General features: G+C 38.6%; 2 protein-coding genes across 3 annotated transcripts; both read left to right on the top strand.

The window, feature by feature from the left end:
* The first annotated feature begins 2,337 nt into the window (after positions 1-2,337).
* On the top strand, positions 2,338-11,285 carry LOC130433473 (putative ribosomal protein S6 kinase alpha-1). 2 transcript variants are annotated; one of them, XR_008908579.1, is made up of 15 exons: positions 2,338-2,767; positions 3,627-3,908; positions 4,026-4,120; positions 4,291-4,341; positions 4,445-4,823; positions 4,950-5,114; positions 5,272-5,360; positions 5,488-5,611; positions 5,712-5,806; positions 5,962-6,018; positions 6,122-6,500; positions 6,624-6,800; positions 6,957-7,045; positions 7,150-10,665; positions 10,742-11,285. XR_008908579.1 is itself a non-coding variant. In XM_056763365.1 (14 exons), exons 1-14 carry the CDS (start codon positions 2,431-2,433, stop codon positions 7,162-7,164), a joined length of 2,334 nt encoding a protein of 777 aa, XP_056619343.1. In that variant the 5' UTR covers positions 2,338-2,430; the 3' UTR covers positions 7,165-11,285. The 2 variants fall into 2 exon arrangements, 1 of the variants encoding a protein (XP_056619343.1); XM_056763365.1 differs by having other exon boundaries at positions 7,150-11,285.
* Positions 11,286-20,174: 8,889 nt separating this feature from the next.
* Positions 20,175-25,470, top strand: LOC130433477 (putative ribosomal protein S6 kinase alpha-1). Its single transcript, XM_056763368.1, has 14 exons — positions 20,175-20,604; positions 21,219-21,500; positions 21,618-21,712; positions 21,883-21,933; positions 22,037-22,415; positions 22,542-22,706; positions 22,864-22,952; positions 23,080-23,203; positions 23,304-23,398; positions 23,547-23,603; positions 23,723-24,101; positions 24,225-24,401; positions 24,558-24,646; positions 24,751-25,470. The coding sequence occupies exons 1-14, from the start codon at positions 20,268-20,270 to the stop codon at positions 24,763-24,765; spliced, it is 2,334 nt and encodes a 777-aa protein (XP_056619346.1). The 5' UTR covers positions 20,175-20,267; the 3' UTR covers positions 24,766-25,470.
* The last annotated feature ends 2,326 nt before the right edge of the window (positions 25,471-27,796 follow it).

The raw sequence follows: 27,796 nt of genomic DNA on the forward strand, positions 1-27,796 counted from the left end.
GATCAGCCACTGGATCGGACCTATGTAAACACATCCACTCGCAACACTCCAGAGAATCACAATTCAAGTGTTGAATCAGAGAGTAAAGACAGCGGGGAGATCAATCATTATGAAGCCCCTGATATGATCGTATGAATACTATTGTAACACTTCTTATATATTCAATTACTTAAATCTATTCACGTTTACTTCAGCTCAGTTTAAAGATTAACAAATGTCCTGATGTTAATATAATAAAATCGTCCTCACAGTACTTACCATTGTTGTTTTATAAAGAGGCTTCTGTGTGATCAAAGAAGTCGAATACAGAAGCATGAAGGAAAAACCCATAAACATTTGCCTCTCTGGTTTCCATGTTAAAATATAACTCACATTTGACAGACACTCCCTTTAGAAGGTTTGATAAAAAGACGATGCACACATATGAATATGACAAGAATATGTGGTTTATGCACGTAAAAATGATATCTACTGCTATAAGTAATATTGCATTGGGGTTTAAAAAACTTAAGTCTAGATTTAAAATTGCTTATAAAAAAGATACATTTTGTTTTATATTCACTTATTAATTATAATATTTTGACGTTTGCTCTCTGATATTTACTCAATTGTTTTATTTGTATTGTTGAATTTATTGATATCACTTACAAACATTTTCTGTTCTGCACTGTATCATAGAATCAAACAATAAACCGTTTTTAAAGGTATTTTTTCTAAGTGTAAGTTTTTACTCTCGTGACATCATGTCCATTTATCATGTCAGCTGACCCAGGTTTAAAATATGTCATATGAAAAATCATACACGAATGCTTGTGTGTCACATCAGGGCTTTCAAGTTTCCGAGTGAGATTTTGGCGACGGCGAGGGTTTGGGTTTGGGTGGGGACGGGGGTCTGATCTGAAAAACGGGAAGCATAAATTTGTACAAATAAGAAAATATTTATTTAATTCAGCATTTCTTAGTGCAGGTTTGTATGTGTGTTTGTGTGAGAGAGATAGAGATAGTTAGTGTTGTTTATTGTAGGTATTGGTAGAAGGTTTTGAGGTCTTCAGCACAGGGGTTGGTGGCTCTCATTTGAAACACTGTGGTTCCAGCCAAGGGTGCCGCCAGAAATTCTAGGCCCTATGGAAACCAAAATTTCTGGGCCCCTAGAAATAGGAAAATAAAAGGGGGTCTGGTCATCTGGGCCCTAAATCAGCCTGGGCCCTTAGAATCGTCCTTTACGGCGCCCATAGTTCCAGCACAGCCATTTTCAATGTCATGATGGATGACAGAGTTCCATATAGTGCCAAGCTGTTCCTGGTTTTGGTTTTATTTAGTCAAAAGAGGATTAGTACGTCATGTGAAGTTAAAACCAAAGCAGCTACCTGGCAAACCAATAACAAAAATCTGTCTTTTATATTGGAAACAGAAATTGAATAATTATGGATTGAAGGTTGATGGACATTTTGCTTTAACATAAACTTTGATCTATTAAAGATCATAAGATCTATTAAAGCATATTAAAGAACAAGTGCTGCCTGAAGTGCATTTTACTTTCAAGTTAAATTCTGAACTGGACTAAATTTCTTTAAGTAAAACTTATGTCTTTTTACTGTATATTCAAGAGTATATTTAATCTAACTTGTAACAAAGCTTCTGACTCCTTGTATCAAACACCAGTCACTAATAAAGATTAACAGTATTAATGTCAATATATAAAACAGTATCATATGAAACAGCTAAACCTGACACTTTAACAGTTGAAAACGGTTTCATTTTTTAAGGATTTTTAATCTTTCATAAGATCATCAAAAGCAGACAATGCACCATCAATTCCTGTGACTACAGTTGTCATGTCATCGTCCTTCAAAGGTTTCCTCATTTAGTTTTATTGATGCTTAAAATGAAAACAACAGATACATGAAACAAATACAAAAGTGAAAACAACAAAGCATAAAAGATAAAAATATCATGAAAACTATACACAAGGGAATTCAGCAACAAACAACATTTTATACATACAAAATAAATAAATAAAAGGTCTAAAGAAACACATGATGCACATCTTTCAAAATATTGACAAAGCTCAAATTTTAAATGTGTAATAATTACCCTCAGTGTTGTATTGTGAACTAATTTTTGGTAAAAAATAAAATAATAAATCTCGTTTTGTTGTGCACCAGTGGACCACCGTATGTTTTACCGTCTTATTAAAACAATGTTGTCATGGATACACCTTATCTCAGTGTATACTTATAAAAATAAAACCCTTGTGGCCCTTGACTCTGATTGGCTAATCGGAGTTCTTATTCATTGTAGAATTCCCCTGCACCCCCCCCCCCCCCCCCCGGTTTTTTAGTCTTGTTGCTTTAACAAGTTTTGCTTTCAGCATTCTCTGCTACTCGCGCTCTCAAACGGTCGACGAATTTCTCTTTGCAAACAGTGAATATGGGGCAGAAATTTGGTAAAGGAGTTGTGCATCGGAGCGGTGTGTCCGAACAATGTACACCATCGACCGATTGGGAAAGAGATGAGGGTGAATTATTTTGGACGTGGAGAGCTATTCCACCGAGTGCAAGTCATGTTAGAAATAATTCGCCTGCGAATCGTGCAAGTGCAGAAAATGATTTATTTTGGTCTTTGGGATCAAACAAAGATCAAGATGAGAGTTGTGAAGCAGAAGACAAGGAAGTCGACTTATTCTGGACGTGGAGAACGACTCTGGATGAGGAGAGACCTCCTGTTACTGATGTAACGTTGGTCTCTGTCTCTGTGGCAGCCGAAGGTCAATAATATGTCATTACTTTGTTTACCTTCGCTTGAAATGTTTAGGGTCCAGATCACTTGTTAACATCTTTCTGTGAGATGCTTAAAAACATTCAATGAGTTCCTGTCAATCTACGTTTGAATACTTCAAGCATGATTTGCTCCATGTCACACAATGCGCAAAACCCAATGTATAATATGTTTGCACAAATATATATTTTTGTCTAAGTTACAACACCTAAGCACACACAAGTGACCCTAAACTTTTGAACATGAAAAGTGTTATGAAGGATTATGACCGCAAATCAATAGTTTATGAAGGTTATCATCTTAAAGACGTGTGAACTGCTTCACAATATTTTAATCAAACTTTAATTTTTAATAACTAATGATTTGATATATAACGTAAATCTTTTAATTCACTGGATAAAATGACTTCAGTTTTGAAGTCTGGATGTTGTCAGTCTCTCTGAGTCTCCTCTGTGTTTCGCGCCCTTTCCTCTCGTTATTTCCTGTTATTTAGTTTTTAATTGTTAGTCTATGTTTATGTAAATGTTATAGTTAGTCTTGTTTAGTGTAGTGAGTCTTTTATTCCTGTAGCACACTTTATGTTATGTTGTTTTACCCCCTCGTGGGTTTTTGTTTTCCTCTTTTGTATTTATTGTTAAATGTCTTGTTAACCTGCTGTCTGCGTCTGGGTCCTCTGTCCTCTGAACCATGACACTTTTGTTGAGAATCGGAGTGAAATCTGTACTGTGAAACTCTCCTGTCACTTTTCAATATCCTGCAATCAAAAGGATTGATTATTAATGTACGTGTTCCTCATTCCATAAATATTCTCATAATTTGATTGTGTTTGAACTCGTTCCCCTCTACAGATGAGATGTCCGGACAGGGTTTCATTCCAGAGATCCTGGAAAATCCGGAAACTCTCGACGGTGGCCCGGAGATCCTCACCAGTCAGGATCCACTCCCAGATATGGAGAATCCAGTCTTTTCTGACTCTCAAATGCAATTTGGGTTGGATTTGAACAGCGGTGATGTTCAAAATCCAGGCCCAAATGAGGCAGACGGGGGTGCAGAAATCCAGCAATCTCAATCAGTCGGTCAGTCTGAAGAGAAGCTGGAAGATGAGGAGATCTCTGGTCTGATCTTTCAGGGTGAGTTTACTTCCAAAATCCCAACATACACATAAACACTTTTGCTCGTATGTAATTGGAACAAATATTGTTAAAATTGTTTTAATGTTGTCTACATTTATGGATCTCTTTTAATAGAGATCAACTCCAGCATGTATAAGGTCGGTGAACTGCTGGCGGTAGACAGTTCAGTATCTGTCTATGAAGGAACCCGTGTGCAGGATGACTTGAAGGTTTGTTTTTTATTTACTTGCGGTAAATACCCAGAAAATAGTTTTTCATCTGTTTTGTGCTCATCTGTTTAATATCTCACTCTATCCTTTAAAAACCTTCTCAATGTATTTTATGTCCACTATTTACTGCACGACTTGACTGTTAATCATATCTTTCTTTTGTTGATCAGGTGCTAGTGAAATACATTAACACCATGGAGCGGGTGGATTATATCTTCATCGTAAGTAGTACCTGTTCCTCTTCAACTGAAAACATCTTCCTCACTTTTAACATTCACATATTGTCTTGAGTTTTTCCAAAATTGAAATTTGTCTGTCTTCCAGCCGGGTTATCCTGCACCCCTTCCCCGTCAGGTGGGTCTTCACCTACTTGCCTGTCAGGGAGACGTCGTTCATGAGATTCTGCAGCTCGTGGACTGGCAGGAGTTTCCCGACCGCCTGGTCATGGTGCTGGAGCGCCCTTCTCCTTGTGAGGGTTTAGACGAGTTTCTCGCCAGTAAAGGGGGAGAGCTTGATGAGCTGTCCGCCAAGGAGATCATGTGGCAGGCAACCTGGGCTGCCCACATGTGCTGCAAGCGGGGTGTTTTCCATCGGGATATCAAGCTGAAGAACTTCTTCATAAAAGCAGACACCCTGGACCTCAAGCTTGACAACTTTGGGTGCGGAGAGCTGCTTCATAAGTCTGCCTACAAGACTTTTACAGGTATGTCAGACACATGGCCGTTTGTGGAAATAAGATGACAACATTCAGATTCAGTGCTAGGCTCACTTTTAGTGGCTACGAAATGCTGTGGCAATTTAAACGGTGACGTGAATCTGTTTTCTTTAGGAACGAGAGATTATTTCTGCCCTGAGTTCTTCCGAACGGGCGAATACTATGGAAAGCCGGCGACGGTGTACTCGCTCGGGGTGCTGTTGTTTGCAATGTTGCGCGGGAAATTCCCCGACTGCAATGACAGGAACTCGATCTGGTCTAAAGACGGCTTGACTGAAGGTGAGATCTTCATCATACCAACTGTAGTTCTGAATGCTAGAAAAAATAACGATTTGATAAAAGAATTGAATAAGATGATGAATGAGAGCAGGTGTGACGTTTAAATTGACATTCAGATAAACTCACGGTTTAAGGTAATAATAATCTTTCTGAACAGAATGCTGCAGTTTGTTGGAAGACTGTCTCCAGGAGGATCCAGATAGACGTATTCGTCTGAAAAACATCTTCAAACACAAGTGGTTCCAGGTATGGAGCACCTAGCAAACAAATGGGTTTTGATTTTAGTTGTTGGTTTACTCTGTAATCTGAAAGTCAACATATGTCAATATCATGTATTTGTACACAACACCACTTTTATTATTGTTCATTTCAGGTCAAAGATCCTGTTGACGGCCTCCAGACTCCCGTCCGCTCTGAAAACGAGGATCTCATTCTGTATCGAGAATGGATGTCTAAAGTGGAGTTGGAGGAAAACAATCCCGGTGTTGACGTTCAGGGTGAGTTTACTTTCACAATCCCAGCACGATTTAACATTTTTAAAAGGTAAGTATTGCTAATGTTTGGTAATTCATGTCTGCTGACTTTATCTTTTAACAGAAATAAATCGGAACCAGTATGAGATCGGCCAAATGCTGGGGGAAGGCGGCTTTGGAAAAGTCTATGAGGGAACCCGTGTGCAGGATGGCTTGAAGGTTTTAGTTTTTTTCTGTCTTGTCTTCATCTTTTTTGATATCTAGCCCTATTCTTTTCATACCTTAATGTATCATATGTCCTTTTTAATGTATGATAGTGGAGTTGTGTTCAGGATGAATGCTTACGCAAATCCATTTTTTGTTCCGTTGATCAGGTGGCAGTGAAAATTGTCTGGAAGAACGAGTATGTAATCAATGATTACATCGACATCGTAAGTTGCTTGTGTTGTCATTCAATTAACAACAACTTCATAGTTTAAGTACACAAACGGAAGTTTGTTTAAAATTGTGCTAAATCCTTGTTTGATCTTCTAGCCGGGTTATCCTGTACTCCTTCCTCGAGAGGTTGGTCTTCAAATGCTGGCCTGTGAGGGAACATATGTTCCTTCGATCATCCAGTTACTGGACTGGGAGGACCGTCTGGACCACTACGTCATGGTCCTGGAGCGCCCTTCTCCCTGTGAGGATGTGTTGAGTTTCATGAACCACTCAGGAGGCAAACTCGACGAGAATACGGCGCAGGTTATCTTGGGGCAAGCGACAGAAGCTGCTGAAATCTGCTGCATGCGGGGGGTCTTCCATCGAGACATAAAAGTGGAAAACATCCTCATTAACCCGAACACGATGGAGGTCAAGCTGATCGACTTCGGATGTGGCGCTCTGTTTAAAAACTCGGCTTACACAGATTTTATGGGTATGTTTTATCACTTTCCTTTACAAACAGGCATTTACATAAATACTAGATGAAATTTGCAGATAGTGCCTTTGCTCACTTTTGAGACATCACATTTATTGCACGCTAATCTGTTCTCCTCAGGCACAGACGTCTACTTATGCCCTGAGTTCTTCCTAACGGGCGAGTACTATGCAAAGCCAGCGACGGTGTACTCGCTTGGGGTGCTGTTATTTGTCATGCTCTGCGGGAAATTCCCTCGCATTGATGACCTGGACCAGATCCATGAGAGGAGGTGGTGCAAAGAAGGCTTGACTATAGGTGAGATCCTCATCAGACCAACTTTTGTTCTGAATGATAGAAAACAGAACGAGTGCTTTCATAAAATAATTGAATAAGATGATGAATGATTGGAGCTGTGATATTCAGATGAACTCACGGTTCGGGATGATAATCGTCTTTTGTCTTTCTGAACAGAATGCTGCCGGTTGGTTGAGGATTGTCTGCAAAGGAATCCAGAAAAGCGGATCCAGCTGGAAGAGATCTTTGAGCACAAGTGGTTTAAGGTACTGTGTTTTAGCTTTCTTTGCATCTGTTTCAGATGTGGTTTATGCTCTTTGTACCAAGCAAACTTGTCATTGTCATAAAACATGTGTTTTGTTTATTTCAGATCAGCGAGCCTTAGGAATGTAATGAATGGAACGTCAGGTGTTAGGACCAATAGGGGTGTATTCATGACCTACAAAGTATGTCATGCGGCACACCGTTAAGTTGGTAAGTTGCCTGATAACCTCAAATTGTGGTTCCAATGTAAATAACCATAGCAACTTCTGCTCCAGAGCAGGGCTCAAGAAAATGAATCTATCACGCAAAAAACCTAGGACTAGTTTGAATAAGTAGGTTTTGCATTGAAGCTAGACACGTAACGCTTGACATATCAAGCGATCTCTAAAAAAAAGTAATAGTGGTGCAACATAAAAATATTTTTATTCACATAAGATAGAACTGCTTTTTTATCTAGTCTGTGCAAATCCAGCGTCAGGCTGTATCTTGTTCACAAAGGAATCCGTGGTGAAATGAAGCCAGCAAACACTCAGTTTACCCACGTGAAAACAACGTTTTCATTTCTCAAGTAATTTCAATACTTTACTACTGTGTACGTGCAGTACAGAAGCGTTTTGGCTTCAGTTAAAGAGGGTTGGACTTGGGTCAGAGCCGATGGTGGAGCGGTTCGTGTTCTGACATATGGCGCCGGTGCGTCCCGGGCGACCCGAGTTAGAATCCCGGCTCGTGGTCCTTTCCCGACCCCACCCCCTCTCTCAGCCACTTCGCTTCATGTCCTCTCCAAAAATTACTGTCTGTCCAATAAAGGCAAAAATATAATTTATGGGTTAGACTTGATCAATTGTTTATTGTCATACGAAATTGTTCAAACTCAAGCTTGTCAAGCATTCATTTAGACTTAATACAGTAATTGTGTCGACATCGCTAATATGATTTAATTTAAGGCAGATGAAACGCACATGATCAGAACACAGCTTGTTCACTTGGAAAAATAAAAACAGTGCGGCCTTTACTTATTATTATTATGAGGTACTCATACTTCTGATCATATTTTTTTCCAGGCACATTTAAAAATAATCCTAACCACATCAATCTACTATTAATTGTGTTTATAATCATTTATAAAAATGAGTGGTTTATTAATGGTTAACAAAGACTTGGAGTGAGAAATGAAAGACAAAAAAATTACCAAGAAGAAAAAAAAGGAATAAATGCATGCATACATAAGTATATAAACAATCAATTCAGGCAAAAATAAATAAATAGATAAATAAATAAATAGATCTGTCAACAATATTTACTTTGTACCTTTTATTTGTATGTATTTCTGTGTCTGTAAGTTAATGAGATAGGCTGTCCTTCTCAATACAGGATAGGGTATTTGCACATGTCACGATACCGCGTTTAAGTATCAAGAAGTACGGATGGTGGCCATGAAGTATTTACTGCTCTACAAAGGAATCGCACAATCTCAAAATGCCTTATTTTACGTTGTTTATGGTTGCCTAAATCGGTTCTTATTTTGTGGCAAACGTTGCTATTCATAAGGGTTAAAATACAAGATTGAAAAACACAGGAAAAGTGGCTTGTAAACTTGTCTGCGACGAGATGAACAGAGTCTGACAATAGGGTCTTTCTAACACGCATTAAATGCCTAAACAACTTCAATTCAAGTTTATTTATATAGCGCTTTTCACAATGTGTATTGTTTCAAAGCAGCTTTACAGGGGCAAACAGGAAAAACAGAAAAGTTAAAACACAGCACAGTGCATGGTGTTTATACAACGAGTAAGTTCATTCTAATAAATAACATCTAATTTCTAAATAAATAAATAAATGAATGAATGCAGTTTCATCGACAAGGAAAACACAACATTCTGTCAAACCTTACTTGTAATAAACTCTTTGTTCTGTCAAAACAACGATTCCTCAAGGATAAATCTTACGTTAAGCATTAATCATTTTAGCCTGATTTCCCCATTAGAACTATAAGGACACCGCATACCGTGGCTCAAGGCAGCTGAGAACATAAAACGTTTCTGTTATCGTGTTGATTTGATTTCAGTGATAAACAAATGTATTTCATTTGGTTTTCCATGGTCGTTCTTTAAACCACGTTAGCTTGATGTGATATTTATCTGTAAGGGCTCGTTCTCTTGACAGAAGCTATAGTTTATTACAAATATCAATCTATGAGTCTCTTGATTGTCCTCAATGTGAAAAGAGGAATCAACATTACTGCTGGACATGAGTCAAATATCCAGAAATGCTGAAAAAGCAAAGATTGTGGAGGACTTGGGTGATTGTTTTGCAGATCAGTGGACAGTCTAATGACTCATGACAAACAAGAAACCCTTAAACAACTATGACTAAACATAAAAACTGTCATTGATTGTTTATGTAACATCATACAGTATTAAATGTTGCCAGCCTATGCCAGCGTTTTTTAACATTTTTCAGCAAACTTTAATGGCTCACAGTACATTTTCTGTAAAGATTATATGGACAAACAAAATGTCCACTGAAAGAACAGCGTCTCAGCTTTTAAACAAAAGAAACCGAATATCTTCATCTTCATTGGTCCGTTCTTTTATCACTCCGTAGATGTGGGTAGGTTTCTTCAAAAATGCCTCATTTTGACAGCTGAGATAATTAACCTTTTTTGTCAAAGATTCTGCCCAGATTACACTCAGAACAATCATTAAAAACCTCTAAAACATATACGTTCTGGGATTCTGTACTTTTTCCCAAAGGTATGTAAAAGCGCCACCTGCTGTAAAACAGTACAAACACTGATTGCTGTAATAACTCGTCTTTGGCGGGGAACCGTTTTCTTTTAAATGACGAGATAACTCGTCAATGGCGGTGAAAGAGTAAACAGGGTGGTGAGCCACACAGGAAGTCTTAGCAGTGAAGATGAAAATAGTTCAACTTTTCAGAATGCCGCACTGCATGAGAAAGCTGTACGGCTTGCTTTTTCAGCGCGGTTTTAGACGCAAAATGTGAATCGCCCCTTCGTGCATTTGACTGATAATGGACAGAGGTATGATCTTGTGTCTTCTGAATTTGTCTAATTGTGAGACCCAAACACGTGAGTTGGAGCATTGACTATGAGTTATGAATAAAAAATAAAATAAAATGTTTATTTATCATAATTGTTCATAAACGAATTAAGATGTACTTAATGATGTCCTTTTTCTCTATATTTCAGGTAAAGTTGAAGCCTTGATAACAAATGTTTAATTTCTGAACAGGTTTTGATGGCATTTTTGCTTTGCAGCTCTGATGATGTTTACCACCAACTGGTATAAACTTTCAGGGCTTCTGTTAAATATGTAATCTAGATATTTTCTGGTTTCTCGTGAACTTCATTATCTCATAGTCCATAACGTGCAGAATGTTTTCATGGCGCGATAAGAGACAGAGTTTACTTTGCAATAGTATAATGACAATAGCAACTACGCCTATATATTGAGATGCAGTCATCTAGTATGACAGCGGATCGATTCAAATGGATTCAAGGTGGTGTGACGGTGACACAGCGTCATCTCTCTCTCCTGGCACCGGATACACATTCACTGTGTTTGAAAGAGCCTAGAGGAGTGGATTCAACTTCACTACAGTAACGTGACTCTATCTCTTCATGTCATTGCTATTTTGTTCTTCTCTTTGTAATGTATTGTATTTTTGTATTTCAGCCCCGTTGAATCTCAGATGAGTGTCTACGTGACAAAGTGATGAGTATACATAGTAAAAAGTTATGTTTATTATCTTAGAATGAGCTACTTCTATCTACATACACCGCGGGTCCACAAGTCACCATGTTGTTTCTACAGTAGCCATTAATGGACAAACTGGTATGCAGAACGCATTTCATAAAAATTATTATCGCCATCAAAGCAAAAACATGACGACATTGTTCTGTGTCAGCCAACGTAGTGTTTCAAAAGGATGGGGGAAGGGTCAACATCACCACTAGATGCAAAATGTAATACATACACTGGACCTTTAAGTTGTGTAAGATTTTTAAATTGACTTATTTTTATGATCAAAATTTAAAATTCACACTTTTGCTCGCTAATATTTACTGTATTGTTTGATTTTTGTATTTATTGATATTGCTCACAAATGAAGAATTTATTTAAGAGATACCCAACTTTATAAAAATAATTCACGTTTTGTTTTGTATTTTTTTAGTTATGGCTTAAATCAAAACAAACCAACTGCAGTTTGATTGATATTAATTGGAATGCACAATACATTTATTAATTATCTCTTTTTGAACCAAACTCTTCAAATACATGTTCTGCCTCAAGCTTGGAACTGTATCGTATGATAAAACAATAAATATACTTTTTTTAAAGGTACTTGTTTTTGGTTGTTTTTTAAGAGTGAGATGCTACTTCCCTTTGGTATATCAACGTCACAACACAAAGAGTGTTTGTTACAGTGAGTTCACCATTTTATGCTGTTTGTCATGTGATGTTGCCTCGTAAACTGAGGGTGATATTTGAATTGTTGTGATAGATACAACATAACATTACATTTACATTACATTTCATTTAGTCATTTAGCATACGCTTTTATCCAAAGCGACTTAGAAGTGGGGTAGATAATGCAAGCAATTAGGATAGCATAAGTACAACAAAAGCATGAGTGCAATCAAAAAGAAGACTAGTCTCATATAGCCTAACACAGTATACGGAACCATTCATTCATACATTTTTTTTTTTTTAGAGTAGAGAAGAAAAGAGTCAGAACAGATCAGTCAGATGTTGGCGGAAGAGATGTGTTTTCAGGCGTTTCTTAAAGATGGCTACAGAATCTGCAGATCTTGTAGCAGTGGGCAGATCATTCCACATAGGTGGAACAGATCCGGAGAAGGTGCACGAGAGAGATTTTTTACCTTTATGGGATGGCACCACAAGACGTCGTTCGTTTGCAGAGCGTAGGGATCTGGCGGGTACATATGTCTGCATTAGCGATTTAAGATAAGGTGGTGCCGAACCAGTAGTGGTCTTGTAGGCCAGGAGCAGAGTCTTGAATTTGATGCGAGCGACTACGGGAAGCCAATGTAGCTTAATGAGTAGAGGAGTGACGTGTGCTCTCTTTGGTTCTTTAAAGATAACTCTTGCCGCAGTATTCTGGATCATCTGTAGAGGTTTGGTTGTGCAAGCTGGAAGTCCTCCCAGTAGTGCATTGCAGTAGTCCAGTCTGGCCAGGACAAGAGCCTGGACAAGGATTTGTTTAGCATGCTCTGATAGGAAGGGTCTAATTTTCCTGATATTGTAGAGGATGAATCTACAGGACCGGGCGGTGCTGGCAACTTTATCCGTGAAGTTGAGCTGATCATCGATCACCACTCCCAGGTTTCATTGCTTTTCTGGAAGGTGTGATGGTTGATGAGCCCAGTTGAATGGAAAGGTTGTGATGAGTCTTCGTGTCAGCCGGGATTACAAGCAGTTCTGTTTTTGGAAGGTTCAGCTGCAGGTGATGGGCGTTCATCCAGAGCGAGATGTCGGCTAGGCAAGCTGAGATGTGTGCAGAGACAGTCGGATCGTCAGGGCGAAAAGACATGTAGAGTTGTGTATCATCCGCATAGCAGTGATAGGAAAAGCCATGTTCCCTAATGACACAGCCAAGGGATGTCATGTAGACAGAGAATAGCAACGGACCAAGCACTGAGCCCTGAGGCACACCTGTGTCGAGATGATGGGACTCCGACACCTCACCTCTCCAAGATACTCTAAAGGACCTACCCGAGTGGTAAGACCTGAACCATCGTAGCACCATTCCAGAGACCCCCATCGCCTTGAGGGTGGACAGGAGGATGTGATGGTTAACGGTGTCAAAGGCGGCAGATAGATCTAGTAGGATAAGAACAGATGAGTTAGAGGAGGCTCTTTCCAGTCTCAGGGCTTCAATAACAGAGAGCAGCGCAGTCTCAGTAGAATGACCGCTCTTGAACCCAGACTGGTTGCTGTCCAGGAGGTTGTTCTGGGTGATGAAAGATGAGAGCTGGTTACAAACAACATGTTCTAGAGTTTTAGCAGCGAACAAGAGTAGGGATACTGGTCTATAGTTTTCTAACAGTGCAGGATTAAGAGTAGGCTTCTTTAGTAGTGGGGTAATACAGGCCTCTTTGAAGAGTGTAGGAAATGTGCCAGTGGTGAGAGACGAGTTGATAATTTGAGTCAGAGAGGGAACAACCGATGGAGAGATGGCCTGGAGGAGATGGGTGGGGATGGGATCTAGAGGGCAGGTAGTCGGGTGTTTGGAAGAAATTACCTTGGAAACTTCCTCTTCAGATAGGAGAGAGAATGAGGGGAACAAGCATGTGTCAGGGGATTGACTGTGAGGCGGTGGCGCAGAGAATTGATTGCTGATGGTGCTCGTTTTCTTTACAAAGTACGATGCGAAATCGTCAGCTGTTAAGTCTGATGGAGGGTAGGGGGAAGGCGGGCAGAGGAGAGCAGAAAAGGTTTTAAAGAGAGTACGAGGGTCAGGAGAGTTGTTGATTTTAGTGTGGTAGTATTGGGTTTTCGCAGAGGAGACATCCGCAGAGAAGGAAGAGAGAATAGACTGATAGAGAGAGAGGTCAGTGGGTTCTTTTGATTTGCGCCACTTTCTCTCAGCAGACCTGAGAGATGTGCGATGCTCACGGAGAACACCAGATAACCAGGGGGCAGAAGGAGATGCACGAGATGGTCTAGATCTAAGAGGGTATAAGATGTCTAAGCAGGAGGTTAGTGTGGAGCAAAGGGTGTTGGTGGCAGTGTTAGCATCAAGGAGAGAGAACTGTTTAGCGGGTGGGAGAGTATCAGAGACTGCAGAGGATAAGCGGGAGGGAGAGAGTGATCGTAGGTTGCGTCGGAATGTGACCAGTAGGGAGGCATGTGTAGTGTCTGGAGAAGTTAAGTCGAGATCAAGAATGATGAGGAAATGATCCAACGTGTGCAGTGGGGTTACCTGGGAGTGATGGGATAAGCAATAGCGTGTGTAGATGAGATCAAGTTGATTACCAGATTTATGGGTTGCTGAAGTGGGGAACAGTTGAAGTCAGCAGCCTGTGGTTTTTCCAGGTGGATGTTGAAGTCACCAAGTGCCATCAGAGGAGTACCATCCTCGGGGAATGATGAGAGAAGTGTGTCCAATTCCTCCAAGAAGAGTCCAAGGTGCCCTGGGGGACGATATATAACTACAACATACGTTTTAACAGGGTAGATGACAGTGACAGCATGAAACTCAAAGGCGGTGTTGTTGCATGAGGGTGCAAGCTGTTTGAATTTCCAGTCATTGGGAATAAGTAGACCAGTTCCTCCGCCCCTCCCTGATATGCGTGGGCTGTGGGAGAAAGTGCAATTATTGGAGAGTGCACCCGGTGTGGCAGTGTCCTCGGGTTTGATCCAGGTTTCAGTAAGTGCTAAAAGAGAAAGACCAGAATGTTTGGAAAAAGCTGTGATGAATTCTGCCTAGTTTACAGCGGATTGGCAGTTCCATAAACCAATAGGAAAGGTAATAGAGGTAGTGCTGGATGCTGAAGGAGTACGCAGGTAGTTAGCATTAGCCATGCGTGGCCTTCTGCGAGTAACCGTCAGATGGATGTGTTAGTTTATAAGATCTGTTTGTGCTGCTATGATCATGGCTGGAGTTGTGATGATGATGTTAATCTTCGGGTGTAATTACAGTGTGAAATGACATATGAAATGACTCTGCGTGTAGGTTATTAGACTGTAGATTAGAGGTGAAAAACATGTTTAACATTAATGTTAGCCTGCCAAGTTTATTAAACGAAATGTAATTATAATGCAGAAGGAGGTACATTAGTGTTGACTGGCCATTCGATAAAAATGTTATTACTCATGAAAAAGATTTGAATTGACCTACTGCAAAGTTTTAGTTTTGTGTAATAAGTATTTTTATAATTTTTGAAGCACATCACCATAAACTCTTAACAATTTGTGTTTGATAAAGAAAATTAGCCTTTATTTAATTTAACCTCACAATACTGTGATATGGCCACCTCGACAATTTCTTTGGGTGACTGTGACATCTAGCCCCGGTTAAAAGTTTGGATGTAAACAGGTTCTGGTTGCATAACATTTATTTCCTTTCTACTGAAAATGTTGAAATTATATCAAGTGAAATACAAAATTTCTTGTATGTAACTCTTATTTGATTAATAAAACTATTCACTGCAGGTCAGTACAGATGCCCAGACGATCCTTTCTTCTATTTGTAAGTGTAAAAAAACATATTTAGGCATTTGACCTCTTCCTTATATCTGATCTGTACTTCCCTAGTGGGTCTTCTACAATAGGCTAGTGTGTGTGCACTGTTGTTTTCCTCCATTTCAGCTTCACTAAATTCTAGCTTTGCACTTGAGGAAGCAATTGTTTTCTTATTTCAACCTCTTTGCTTTACATAGAGATTGTAATCTTGTCTCTTGTAATCTTGTCTCATCGGCCGTCAGTGGTCTAAACTGTGAGTATTCGTGGACGAACAAGGCTGAGATTCTTGGGATCATCCAAATGTTGTGCAGTCTATGTATCAATTTGAGGTCCAAGTAAATGGAAGAAGTCCAAAAAATAATCTATGAAACATGGTATCAGATTGCTGACGTGCTGTCAGTTTGTTCAGTTGTGTATTTTGACATCAGCATTACATCACATTAAGGATGCAGGAGAAGTGAGCCGATGTCAATCCGGTGTAAAACCAAATTAAAAGGTGAGAATCAGCAGGGATCATAACACATTACTGGATGTCTGGTCAAGAATTGTAAATGTTTAAATCATGACTACACTGAATTCAGTTAAAGCAATTTAAAAGTATAGGGCGTTATGCATTTTTGCCTTAGGGGTCATTGTGGGATCTTCGGCTGTTGTAAGCGGTCTGTTCATAATATGTGTGCTCAGTTGCCGTGATGTCTTCATCAAGCTCAGAGGTTTCAAAAGGTTTGTATGTTTAGTCCTTTATAAAACCTGTGAAAGAGATCTACCCCTGGCAGAATCTGGAAAAAGTTTAAACATTTGGAAAAATAAGAGGATTTTTGAAAATTAAGGTTTATTATTAATTTAGTCCTCCCCTGAGCAAGTTATTTCACTAAAGAATAATAACAGAATTTCTAAAAATAGGCAAAAGTTTACATTCCTCTGATTGTTAATACTATATGTTGTCACCTCAACAATCAATGAAAATGGTTTTGGTGTAAATTTCTTGTGTTTCATTTATACATCTTATTTTTTCATTCACTGATGTCTTTCAGAAGATTTATTTTTTTATAAATATCAGGAAATTATATATATTTTTTTACTCCAAAACCATTTTCAGAGGTTTTACACCAACCTGACTTCAAATGAATGGTGTTGACTTTGTGGGCAGCACTGAATGTTTCTATCTATTGTAATAGTTGTGTATGAGTCTCTTGATTGAACTCAATGTAAACAGATGAATCTCAACATCATACAGTTAGTGCTGGACATGAGTAAAATATCCAGAAATGCTGAAAAAGCAAAGATTGTGGAGGACCTGGGTGATTGTTTTGAAGATCAGTGGACAGTCTAATGACTCATGACAAACAAGTAATCCATTGATGATAAAGCCTATTCAAAAGTACCCTGGTCGAATTGTTATTTGTCCACCCTCTGTATGTATTTCTTTTACAACAGTTTGACACGCTATTATGAATTCAGGACGTTTCCGTAACGATGCTCTGCTACCATCTAGTGGTGGTCATGTTAATTTACACCCAAATTGAGCAGTGGAGCTGGTCATTTTGCTTTTTCAGCGTTATCAACCGTATGTTTTTTCAGATTATTGGTATTTATTTAGAAAACTAAATTATAATGCAAGTGAGACAAAACTTTAAAATTTTATAGAATCACCAAAATATAAAGAGGTAAATAAGGTAGTAAAAAAACTATATGAAATAATATAACAACACAGCATCAGCATGACTTTACAGAAAATGTACATTTTGGGTGAAATTATCATCTTAAATGAATAGGTTAGATATATGATTTGTGCTTAGAACTCAAAGTATGGACCTGCGGTTGCATTTTACCATTTGTTTTATCTTTTGTTCTCTTCAAGCAATATTCAAACAAATAACCATAAATATATTTCAGATAATTAGCTTGCAAATGACATCATATTGTGTTATTTACACCTTTAATCGTGTAATATATCAAGTATTTACAGTGTAATCATGATTTTAATCCTTTTCAGTCATGAAATGCCAAGTACTTTCAGGTCTTGTAGAATCCTTTTGGCTGGGGACTGTGATAGAAGCATTATGATTATTAGTATTTTAGTTTATTTCCATTTGTGTGTTTAGTTTTCCACGGATCACCAGACTTACCTCTTGCAGCAGCAGAATTTGGTCTTTCGTCGCCTGTACATCACCATCTGTTAAGAAGAATCAAAAAACCTTTATTACGGAGTTCTACATTTCATACATTCACCTGCGTAGATGACAGTTTTCTTTACTCCTTTTCTATAGAAATCTTAACTGAGTGAGTACTGTAAACGCATTAACCTGCTTGTGTCTAAGAATAATAATAATGAATGCATATGATGATGACAACAAGGAGCAAGATGAAGACCACAACTCCACTGCTGATGGCAACACAAACCCAGATGTCCACTGGAACCTTCTGTGTGAAACAATATATTGACAACATCACATTACACATCGTGCTTCACATGAAACAATTTCTCCTTTTTTCATTTTTCTTACCAACTTTCAGTGAAAATTTTACAAATGTTAGCTTCTCCTTTTTATTCCAGAGTTCACATCTCCATTCGCCATTGTCCTCCATCCTTACAGGGAAGAACAGATTTGCCGGCTGTGGAGTCGATCTGAGAAAGGGATGAGTAGAGCAAGACCGACACATCCAATTGACCTCAGGGGAGATGGTATGAGGTCCTTATGAACATGACAGATTCACCATTTGGCCTTCTTTCAGAGATGAATTAGCAGATGATGAAACTATCAGAGGAAGAAGTTCAGACAGGTTAGGACAAGTTTGTATCACTTATTTATTCATATTTCATTCATATCCCCTTAAAGCACTTTTTTATAGTAGTAGCTACTGTGTGATCAAAGAAGTCGAATACAGAAGCATGAAGGAAAAACCCATAAACATTTGCCTCTCTGGTTTCCATGTTAAAATATAACTCACATTTGACAGACACTCCCTTTAGAAGGTTTGATAAAAAGACAATAAACACATATGAATATGACAAAAATATGTGGTTTATGTACGTAAAAATGATATCTACTGCTATAAGTAATATTGCATTGGGGTTTAAAAAACTTAAGTCTAGATTTAAAATTGCTTATAAAATAGATAAATTTTGTTTTAAATTCACTTATTAATGATAATATTTTGACGTTTGCTCTCTGATATTTACTCAATTGTTTTATTTGTATTGTTAAATTTATTGATATCACTTACAAACATTTTCTGTTCTGCACTGTATCATAGAAGCAAATAATAAACAGTTTTTTAAAGGTATTTTTTCTAAGTGTAAGTTTTTACTCGAGTGACATCATGTCCATTTATCATGTCAGCTGACCCAGGTTTAAAATATGTCATATGAAAAATCATCCACGAGTGCTTGTGTGTCACAGCAGCGCTTTCAAGTTTTGAACTGAGTTCAAACAGGGACGGGGACGGGGGTCTGATCTGAAAAACGTGAAGCATAAATTTGTACAAATAAGAAAATATTTATTTAATTCAGCATTTCTTAGTGCAGGTTTGTATGTGTGTGTGTGTGTGTGAGAAAGATAGAGATGGTTAGTGTTGTTTATTGTAGGTTTTGGTAGAAGGTTTTGAGGTCTTCAGCACAGGGGTTGGTGGCTCTCATTTGAAACACTGTGGTTCCAGCCAGGGGTGCCGCCAGAAATTCTAGGCCCTATGGAAACCAAAATTTCTGGGCCCCTACAAATAGGAAAATAAAAAGGGGGTCTGCTCTTCTGGGCCCTAAATCAGCCTGGGCCCTTAGAATCGTCCTTTACGGCGCCCATAGTTTCAGCACAGCCATTTTCAATGTCATGATGGATGACAGAGTTCCATATAGTGCCAAGCTGTTCCTGGTTTTGGTTTTATTTAGTCAAAAGAGGATTAGTACGTCATGTGAAAGTTAAAACCAAAGCAGCTACCTGGCAAACCAATAACCAAAATCTGTCTTTTATTGGAAACAGAAATTGAATAATTATGGATTGAAGGTTGATGGACATTTTGCTTTAACATAAACTTTGATCTATTAAAGATCATAAGATCTATTAAAGCATATTAAAGAACAAGTGCTGCCTGAAGTGCATTTTACTTTCAAGTTAAATTCTGAACTGGACTAAATTTCTTTAACTAAAAGTTATGTATTTTTTACTGTATATTCAAGAGTATATTTAAACTAACTTGTAACAAAGCTTCTGACTCCTTGTATCAAACACCAGTCACTAATAAAGATTAACAGTATTAATGTCAATATATAAAACAGTATCATATGAAACAGCTAAACCTGACACTTTAACAGTTGAAAACGGTTTCATTTTTTAAAGATTTTTAATCTTTCATAAGATCATCAAAAGCAGACAATGCACCATCAATTCCTGTGACTATAGTTGTCATGTCATCGTCCTTCAAAGGTTTCCTCATTTAGTTTTATTGATGCTTACTTGACAACAACATATACATGAAACAAATACAAAAATGAAAACAACAAAGCATAAAAGATAAAAATATCATGAAAACTATACACAAGGGAATTCAGCAACAAACAACATTTTATACATACAAAATAAATAAATAAAAGGTCTAAAGAAACACATGATGCACATCTTTCAAAATATTGACAAAGCTCAAATTTTAAATGTGTAATAATTACCCTCAGTGTTGTATTGTGAACTAATTTTTGGTAAAAAATAAAATAATAAATCTCGTTTTGTTGTGCACCAGTGGACCACCGTATGTTTTACCGTCTTATTAAAACAATGTTGTCATGGATACACCTTATCTCAGTGTATACTTATAAAAATAAAACCCTTGTGGCCCTTGACTCTGATTGGCTAATCGGAGTTCTTATTCATTGTAGAATTCCCCTGCACCCCCCCCCCCCCCCGGTTTTTTAGTCTTGTTGCTTTAACAAGTTTTGCTTTCAGCATTCTCTGCTACTCGCGCTCTCAAACGGTCGACGAATTTCTCTTTGCAAACAGTGAATATGGGGCAGAAATTTGGTAAAGGAGTTGTGCATCGGAGCGGTGTGTCCGAACAATGTACACCATCGACCGATTGGGAAAGAGATGAGGGTGAATTATTTTGGACGTGGAGAGCTATTCCACCGAGTGCAAGTCATGTTAGAAATAATTCGCCTGCGAATCGTGCAAGTGCAGAAAATGATTTATTTTGGTCTTTGGGATCAAACAAAGATCAAGATGAGAGTTGTGAAGCAGAAGACAAGGAAGTCGACTTATTCTGGACGTGGAGAACGACTCTGGATGAGGAGAGACCTCCTGTTACTGATGTAACGTTGGTCTCTGTCTCTGTGGCAGCCGAAGGTCAATAATATGTCATTACTTTGTTTACCTTCGCTTGAAATGTTTAGGGTCCAGATCACTTGTTAACATCTTTCTGTGAGATGCTTAAAAACATTCAATGAGTTCCTGTCAATCTACGTTTGAATACTTCAAGCATGATTTGCTCCATGTCACACAATGGGCAAAACCCAATGTATAATATGTTTGTACAAATATATATTTTTGTCTAAGTTACAACACCTAAGCATACACAACTGACCCTAAACTTTTCAACATGAAAAGTGTTATGAAGGATTATGACCGCAAATCAATAGTTTATGAAGGTTATCATCTTAAAGATGTGTGAACTGCTTCACAATATTTTAATCAAACTTTAATGTTTAATAACTAATGATTTGATATATAACGTAAATCTTTTAATTCACTGGATAAAATGACTTCAGTTTTGAAGTCTGGATGTTGTCAGTCTCTCTGAGTCTCCTCTGTGTTTCGCGCCCTTTCCTCTCGTTATTTCCTGTTATTTAGTTTTTAATTGTTAGTCTATCAGTCAAAAGGATTGATTATTAATGTACGTGTTCCTCATTCCATAAATATTCTCATAATTTGATTGTGTTTGAACTCGTTCCCCTCTACAGATGAGATGTCCGGACAGGGTTTCGTTCCAGAGATCCTGGAAAATCCGGAAACTCTCGACGGTGGCCCGGAGATCCTCACCAGTCAGGATCCACTCCCAGATATGGAGAATCCAGTCTTTTCTGACTCTCAAATGCAATTTGGGTTGGATCTGAACAGCGGTGATGTTCAAAATCCAGGCCCAAATGAGGCAGACGGGGGTGCAGAAATCCAGCAATCTCAATCAGTCGGTCAGTCTGAAGAGAAGCTGGAAGATGAGGAGATCTCTGGTGTGATCTTTCAGGGTGAGTTTACTTCCAAAATCCCAACATACACATAAACACTTTTGCTCGTATGTAATTGGAACAAATATTGTTAAAATTTTTTTAATGTTGACTACATTTATGGATCTCTTTTAATAGAGATCAACTCCAGCATGTATAAGGTCGGTGAACTGCTGGCGGTAGACAGTTCAGTATCTGTCTATGAAGGAACCCGTGTGCAGGATGACTTGAAGGTTTGTTTTTTATTTACTTGCGGTAAATACCCAGAAAATAGTTTTTCATCTGTTTTGTGCTCATCTGTTTAATATCTCACTCTATCCTTTAAAAACCTTCTCAATGTATTTTATGTCCACTATTTACTGCACGACTTGACTGTTAATCATATCTTTCTTTTGTTGATCAGGTGCTAGTGAAATACATTAACACCATGGAGCGGGTGGATTATATCTTCATCGTAAGTAGTACCTGTTCCTCTTCAACTGAAAACATCTTCCTCACTTTTAACATTCACATATTGTCTTGAGTTTTTCCAAAATTGAAATTTGTCTGTCTTCCAGCCGGGTTATCCTGCACCCCTTCCCCGTCAGGTGGGTCTTCACCTACTTGCCTGTCAGGGAGACGTCGTTCATGAGATTCTGCAGCTCGTGGACTGGCAGGAGTTTCCCGACCGCCTGGTCATGGTGCTGGAGCGCCCTTCTCCTTGTGAGGGTTTAGACGAGTTTCTCGCCAGTAAAGGGGGAGAGCTTGATGAGCTGTCAGCCAAGGAGATCATGTGGCAGGCAACCTGGGCTGCCCACATGTGCTGCAAGCGGGGTGTTTTCCATCGGGATATCAAGCTGAAGAACTTCTTCATAAAAGCAGACACCCTGGACCTCAAGCTTGACAACTTTGGGTGCGGAGAGCTGCTTCATAAGTCTGCCTACAAGACTTTTACAGGTATGTCAGACACATGGCCGTTTGTGGAAATAAGATGACATCATTCAGATTCAGTGCTAGGCTCACTTTTAGTGGCTACGAAATGCTGTGGCAATTTAAACGGTGACATGAATCTGTTTTCTTTAGGAACGAGAGATTATTTCTGCCCTGAGTTCTTCCGAACGGGCGAATACTATGGAAAGCCGGCGACGGTGTACTCGCTCGGGGTGCTGTTGTTTGCAATGTTGCGCGGGAAATTCCCCGACTGCAATGACAGGAACTCGATCTGGTCTAAAGACGACTTGACTGAAGGTGAGATCTTCATCATACCAACTGTAGTTCTGAATGCTAGAAAAAATAACGATTTGATAAAAGAATTGAATAAGATGATGAATGAGAGCAGGTGTGACGTTTAAATTGACATTCAGATAAACTCACGGTTTAAGGTAATAATAATCTTTCTGAACAGAATGCTGCAGTTTGTTGGAAGACTGTCTCCAGGAGGATCCAGATAGACGTATTCGTCTGAAAAATATCTTCAAACACAAGTGGTTCCAGGTATGGAGCACCTAGCAAACAAATGGGTTTTGATTTTAGTTGTTGGTTTACTCTGTAATCTGAAAGTCAACATATGTCAATATCATATATTTGTACACAACACCACTTTTATTATTGTTCATTTCAGGTCAAAGATCCTGTTGACGGCCTCCAGACTCCCGTCCGCTCTGAAAACGAGGATCTCATTCTGTATCGAGAATGGATGTCTAAAGTGGAGTTGGAGGAAAACAATCCCGGTGTTGACGTTCAGGGTGAGTTTACTTTCACAATCCCAGCACGATTTAACATTTTTAAAAGGTAAGTATTGCTTATGTTTGGTAATTCATGTCTACTGACTTTATCTTTTAACAGAAATAAATCGGAACCAGTATGAAATCGGCAAAATGCTGGGGGAAGGCGGCTTTGGAAAAGTCTATGAGGGAACCCGTGTGCAGGATGGCTTGAAGGTTTTAGTTTTTTTCTGTCTTGTCTTCATCTTTTTTGATATCTAGCCCTATTCTTTTCATACCTTAATGTGTCCTTTTTAATGTATGATAGTGGAGTTGTGTTCAGGATGAATGCTTACGCAAATCCATTTTTTGTTCCGTTGATCAGGTGGCAGTGAAAATTGTCTGGAAGAACGAATATGTAATCAATGATTACATCGACATCGTAAGTAGCTTGTGTTGTCATTCAATTAACAACAACTTCATAGTTTAAGTACACAAACGGAAGTTTGTTTAAGACTGTGATAAATCCTTGTTTGATAAAAAAAATTGTGTTTCTTCTAGCCGGGTTATCCTGTACTCCTTCCTCGAGAGGTTGGTCTTCAAATGCTGGCCTGTGAGGGAACATATGTTCCTTCGATCATCCAGTTACTGGACTGGGAGGACCGTCTGGACCACTACGTCATGGTCCTGGAGCGCCCTTCTCCCTGTGAGGATGTGTTGAGTTTCATGAACCACTCAGGAGGCAAACTCGACGAGAATACGGCGCAGGTTATCTTGGGGCAAGCGACAGAAGCTGCTGAAATCTGCTGCATGCGGGGGGTCTTCCATCGAGACATAAAAGTGGAAAACATCCTCATTAACCCGAACACGATGGAGGTCAAGCTGATCGACTTCGGATGTGGCGCTCTGTTTAAAAACTCGGCTTACACAGATTTTATGGGTATGTTTTATCACTTTCCTTTACAAACAGGCATTTACATAAATACTAGATGAAATTTGCAGATAGTGCCTTTGCTCACTTTTGACACATCACATTTATTGCACGCTAATCTGTTCTCCTCAGGCACAGACGTCTACTTATGCCCTGAGTTCTTCCTAACGGGCGAGTACTATGCAAAGCCAGCGACAGTGTACTCGCTCGGGGTGCTGTTATTTGTCATGCTCTGCGGAAAATTCCCTCGCTTTGATGACCTGGACCAGATCAATGAGAGGAGGTGGTGCAAAGAAGGCTTGACTATAGGTGAGATCCTCATCAGACCAACTTTTGTTCTGAATGATAGAAAACAGAACGAGTGCTTTCATAAAATAATTGAATAAGATGATGAATGATTGGAGCTGTGATATTCAGATGAACTCACGGTTCGGGATGATAATCGTCTTTTGTCTTTCTGAACAGAATGCTGCCGGTTGGTTGAGGATTGTCTGCAAAGGAATCCAGAAAAGCGGATCCAGCTGGAAGAGATCTTTGAGCACAAGTGGTTTAAGGTACTGTGTTTTAGCTTTCTTTGCATCTGTTTCAGATGTGGTTCATGCTCTTTGTACCAAGCAAACTTGTCATTGTCATAAAACATGTGTTTTGTTTATTTCAGATCAGCGAGCCTTAGGAATGTAATGAATGGAACGTCAGGTGTTAGGACCAATAGGGGTGTATTCATGACCTACAAAGTATGTCATGCGGCACACCGTTAAGTTGGTAAGTTGCCTGATAACCTCAACTTGTGGTTCCAATGTAAATAACCATAGCAACTTCTGCTCCAGAGCAGGGCTCAAGAAAATGAATCTATCACGCAAAAAACCTACGACTACTTTGAATAAGTAGGTTTTGCATTGAAGCTAGACACGTAACGCTTGACATATCAAGCGATCTCTAAAAAAAAGTAATAATGGTGCAACATAAAAATATTTTTATTCACATAAGATAGAACTGCTTTTTTATCTAGTCTGCGCAAATCCAGCGTCAGGCTTTGCCTTGTTCACAAAGGAATCCGTGGTGAAATGAAGCCAGCAAACACTCAGTTTACCCACGTGAAAACAACGTTTTCATATCTCAAGTAATTTCAATACTTTACTACTGTATACGTGCAGTACAGAAGCGTTTTGGCTCCAGTTAAAGAGGGTTAGAGTTGGGTCAGAGCCGATGGTGGAGCGGTTCGTGTTCTGACATATGGCGCCGGTGCGTCCCGGGCGACCCGAGTTAGAATCCCGGCTCGTGGTCCTTTCCCGACCCCACCCCCTCTCTCAGCCACTTCGCTTCATGTCCTCTCCAAAAATTACTGTCTGTCCAATAAAGGCAAAAATATAATTTATTGGTTAGACTTGATCAATTGTTTATTGTCATACGAAATTGTTCAAACTCAAGCTTGTCAAGCATTCATTTAGACTCAATACAGTAATTGTGTCGACATCACTAATATGATTTAATTTAAGGCAGATGAAACGCACATGATCAGAACACAGCTTGTTCACTTGGAAAAATAAAAATAGTGCGGCCTTTACTTATTATTATTATTATTATTATTATGAGGTACTCATACTTCTGATCATATTTTTTTCCAGGCACATTTAAAAAAAATCCTAACCACATCAATCTACTATTAATTGTGTTTATAATCATTTATAAGTGGTTTATTAATGGTTAACAAAGTCTTGGAGTGAGAAATGAATGACAAAAAATTACCAAGAAGAAAAAAAAATATGAATAAATGCATGCATACATAAGTAAATAAACACTGACATTTATAATTAAATATCAATTCAGGCAAAAATAAATAAATAGATAAATAAAAACATCTGTCAACAATATTTACTTTGTACCTTTTATTTGGATGTTTTTCTGTGTCTGTAAGTTAATGAGATCGGCTGTCCTTCTCAATGCAGGATAGGGTATTTGCACATGTCACGTTACAGCGTTTAAGTATCGCGAAGTACGGATGGTGGCCATGATGTATTTTCTGCTCTACAAAGGAATCGCACAATCTCAAAATGCCTTATTTTGCGTTGTTTATGGTTGCCTAAATCGGTTCTTATTGTGTGGCAAACGTTGCTATTCATAAGGGTTAAAATACAAGATTGAAAAACACAGGAAAAGTGGCTTGTAAACTTGTCTGCGACGAGATGAACAGAGTCTGATAATAGGGACTTTCTAACACGCATTAAATGCCTAAACAACGACAAGGAAAACACAACATTCTATCAAACCTTACTTGTAATAAACTCTTGGTTCTGTCAAAACAACGATTCCTCAAGGATAAATCTTACGTTAAGCATTAATCATTTTAGCCTGATTTCCCCCTTAGAACTATAAGGACACCGCATACCGTGGCTCAAGGCAGCTGAGAACATAAAACGTTTCTGTTATCATGTTGATTTGATTTCAGTGATAAACAAATGTATTTCATTTGATTTCCATGGTCGTTCTTTAAACCACGTTAGCTTGATGTGATATTTATCTGTAAAGGCTCGTTCTCTTGACAGAAGCTCTAGTTTATTACAAATATCAATCTATGAGTCTCTTGATTGTCCTCAATGTGAAAAGAGGAATCAACATTACTGCTGGACATGAGTCAAATATCCAGAAATGCTGAAAAAGCAAAGATTGTGGAGGACTTGGGTGATTGTTTTGCAGATCAGTGGACAGTCTAATGACTCATGACAAACAAGAAACCCTTAAACAACTATGACTAAACATAAAAACTGTCATTGATTGTTTATGTAACATCATACAGTATTAAATGTTGCCAGCCTATGCCAGCGTAACATTTTCAGCAAACTTTAATGGCTCACAGAATATTTTCTGTAAAGATTATATGGACAAACAAAATGTCCACTGAAAGAACAGCGTCTCAGCTTTTAAACAAAAGAAACCGAATATCTTCATCTTCATTGGTCCGTTCTTTTATCACTCCGTAGATGTGGGTAGGTTTCTTCAAAAATTCCTCATATTGATCAAACAGCTGAGATAATTAAAGTTTTTTTTTCAAAGATTCCGCCCAGATTACACTCAGAACAATCATTAAAAACCGCTAAAACATATACGTTCTGGGATTCTGTACTTTTTTCCAAAGGTGTGTAAAAGCGCCACCTGCTGTAAAACAGTACAAACACTGATTTCTGTAATAACTCGTCTTTGGCGGGGAACCGTTTTCTTTTAAATGACGAGATAACTCGTCAATGGCGGTGAAAGAGTAAACAGGGTGGTGAGCCACACAGGAAGTCTAAGCAGTGAAGATGAAAATAGTTCAACTTTTCAGAATGCCGCACTGCATGAGAAAGCTGTACGACTTGCTTTTTCCGCGCGGTTTTAGACGCAAAATGTGAATCGCCCCTTCGTGCATTTGACTGATAATTGACAGAGGTCTGATCTTGTGTCTTCTGAAATTGTCTAATTGTGAGACCCAAACACGTGAGTTGGAGCATTGACTATGAGTTATGAATAAAAAATAAAATCAAATGTTTATTTATCATAATTGTTCATAAACGAATTAAGATGTACTTAATGATGTCCTTTTTCTCTATATTTCAGGTAAAGTTGAAGCCTTGATAACAAATGTTTGAATTTCTGAACAGGTTTTGATGGCATTTTTGCTTTGCAGCTCTGATGATGTTTACCACCAACTGGCATAAACTTTCAGGGCT

Source organism: Triplophysa dalaica, chromosome 12, assembly GCF_015846415.1.
Source record: "Triplophysa dalaica isolate WHDGS20190420 chromosome 12, ASM1584641v1, whole genome shotgun sequence".
NCBI classification, from domain to species: domain Eukaryota; kingdom Metazoa; phylum Chordata; class Actinopteri; order Cypriniformes; family Nemacheilidae; genus Triplophysa; species Triplophysa dalaica.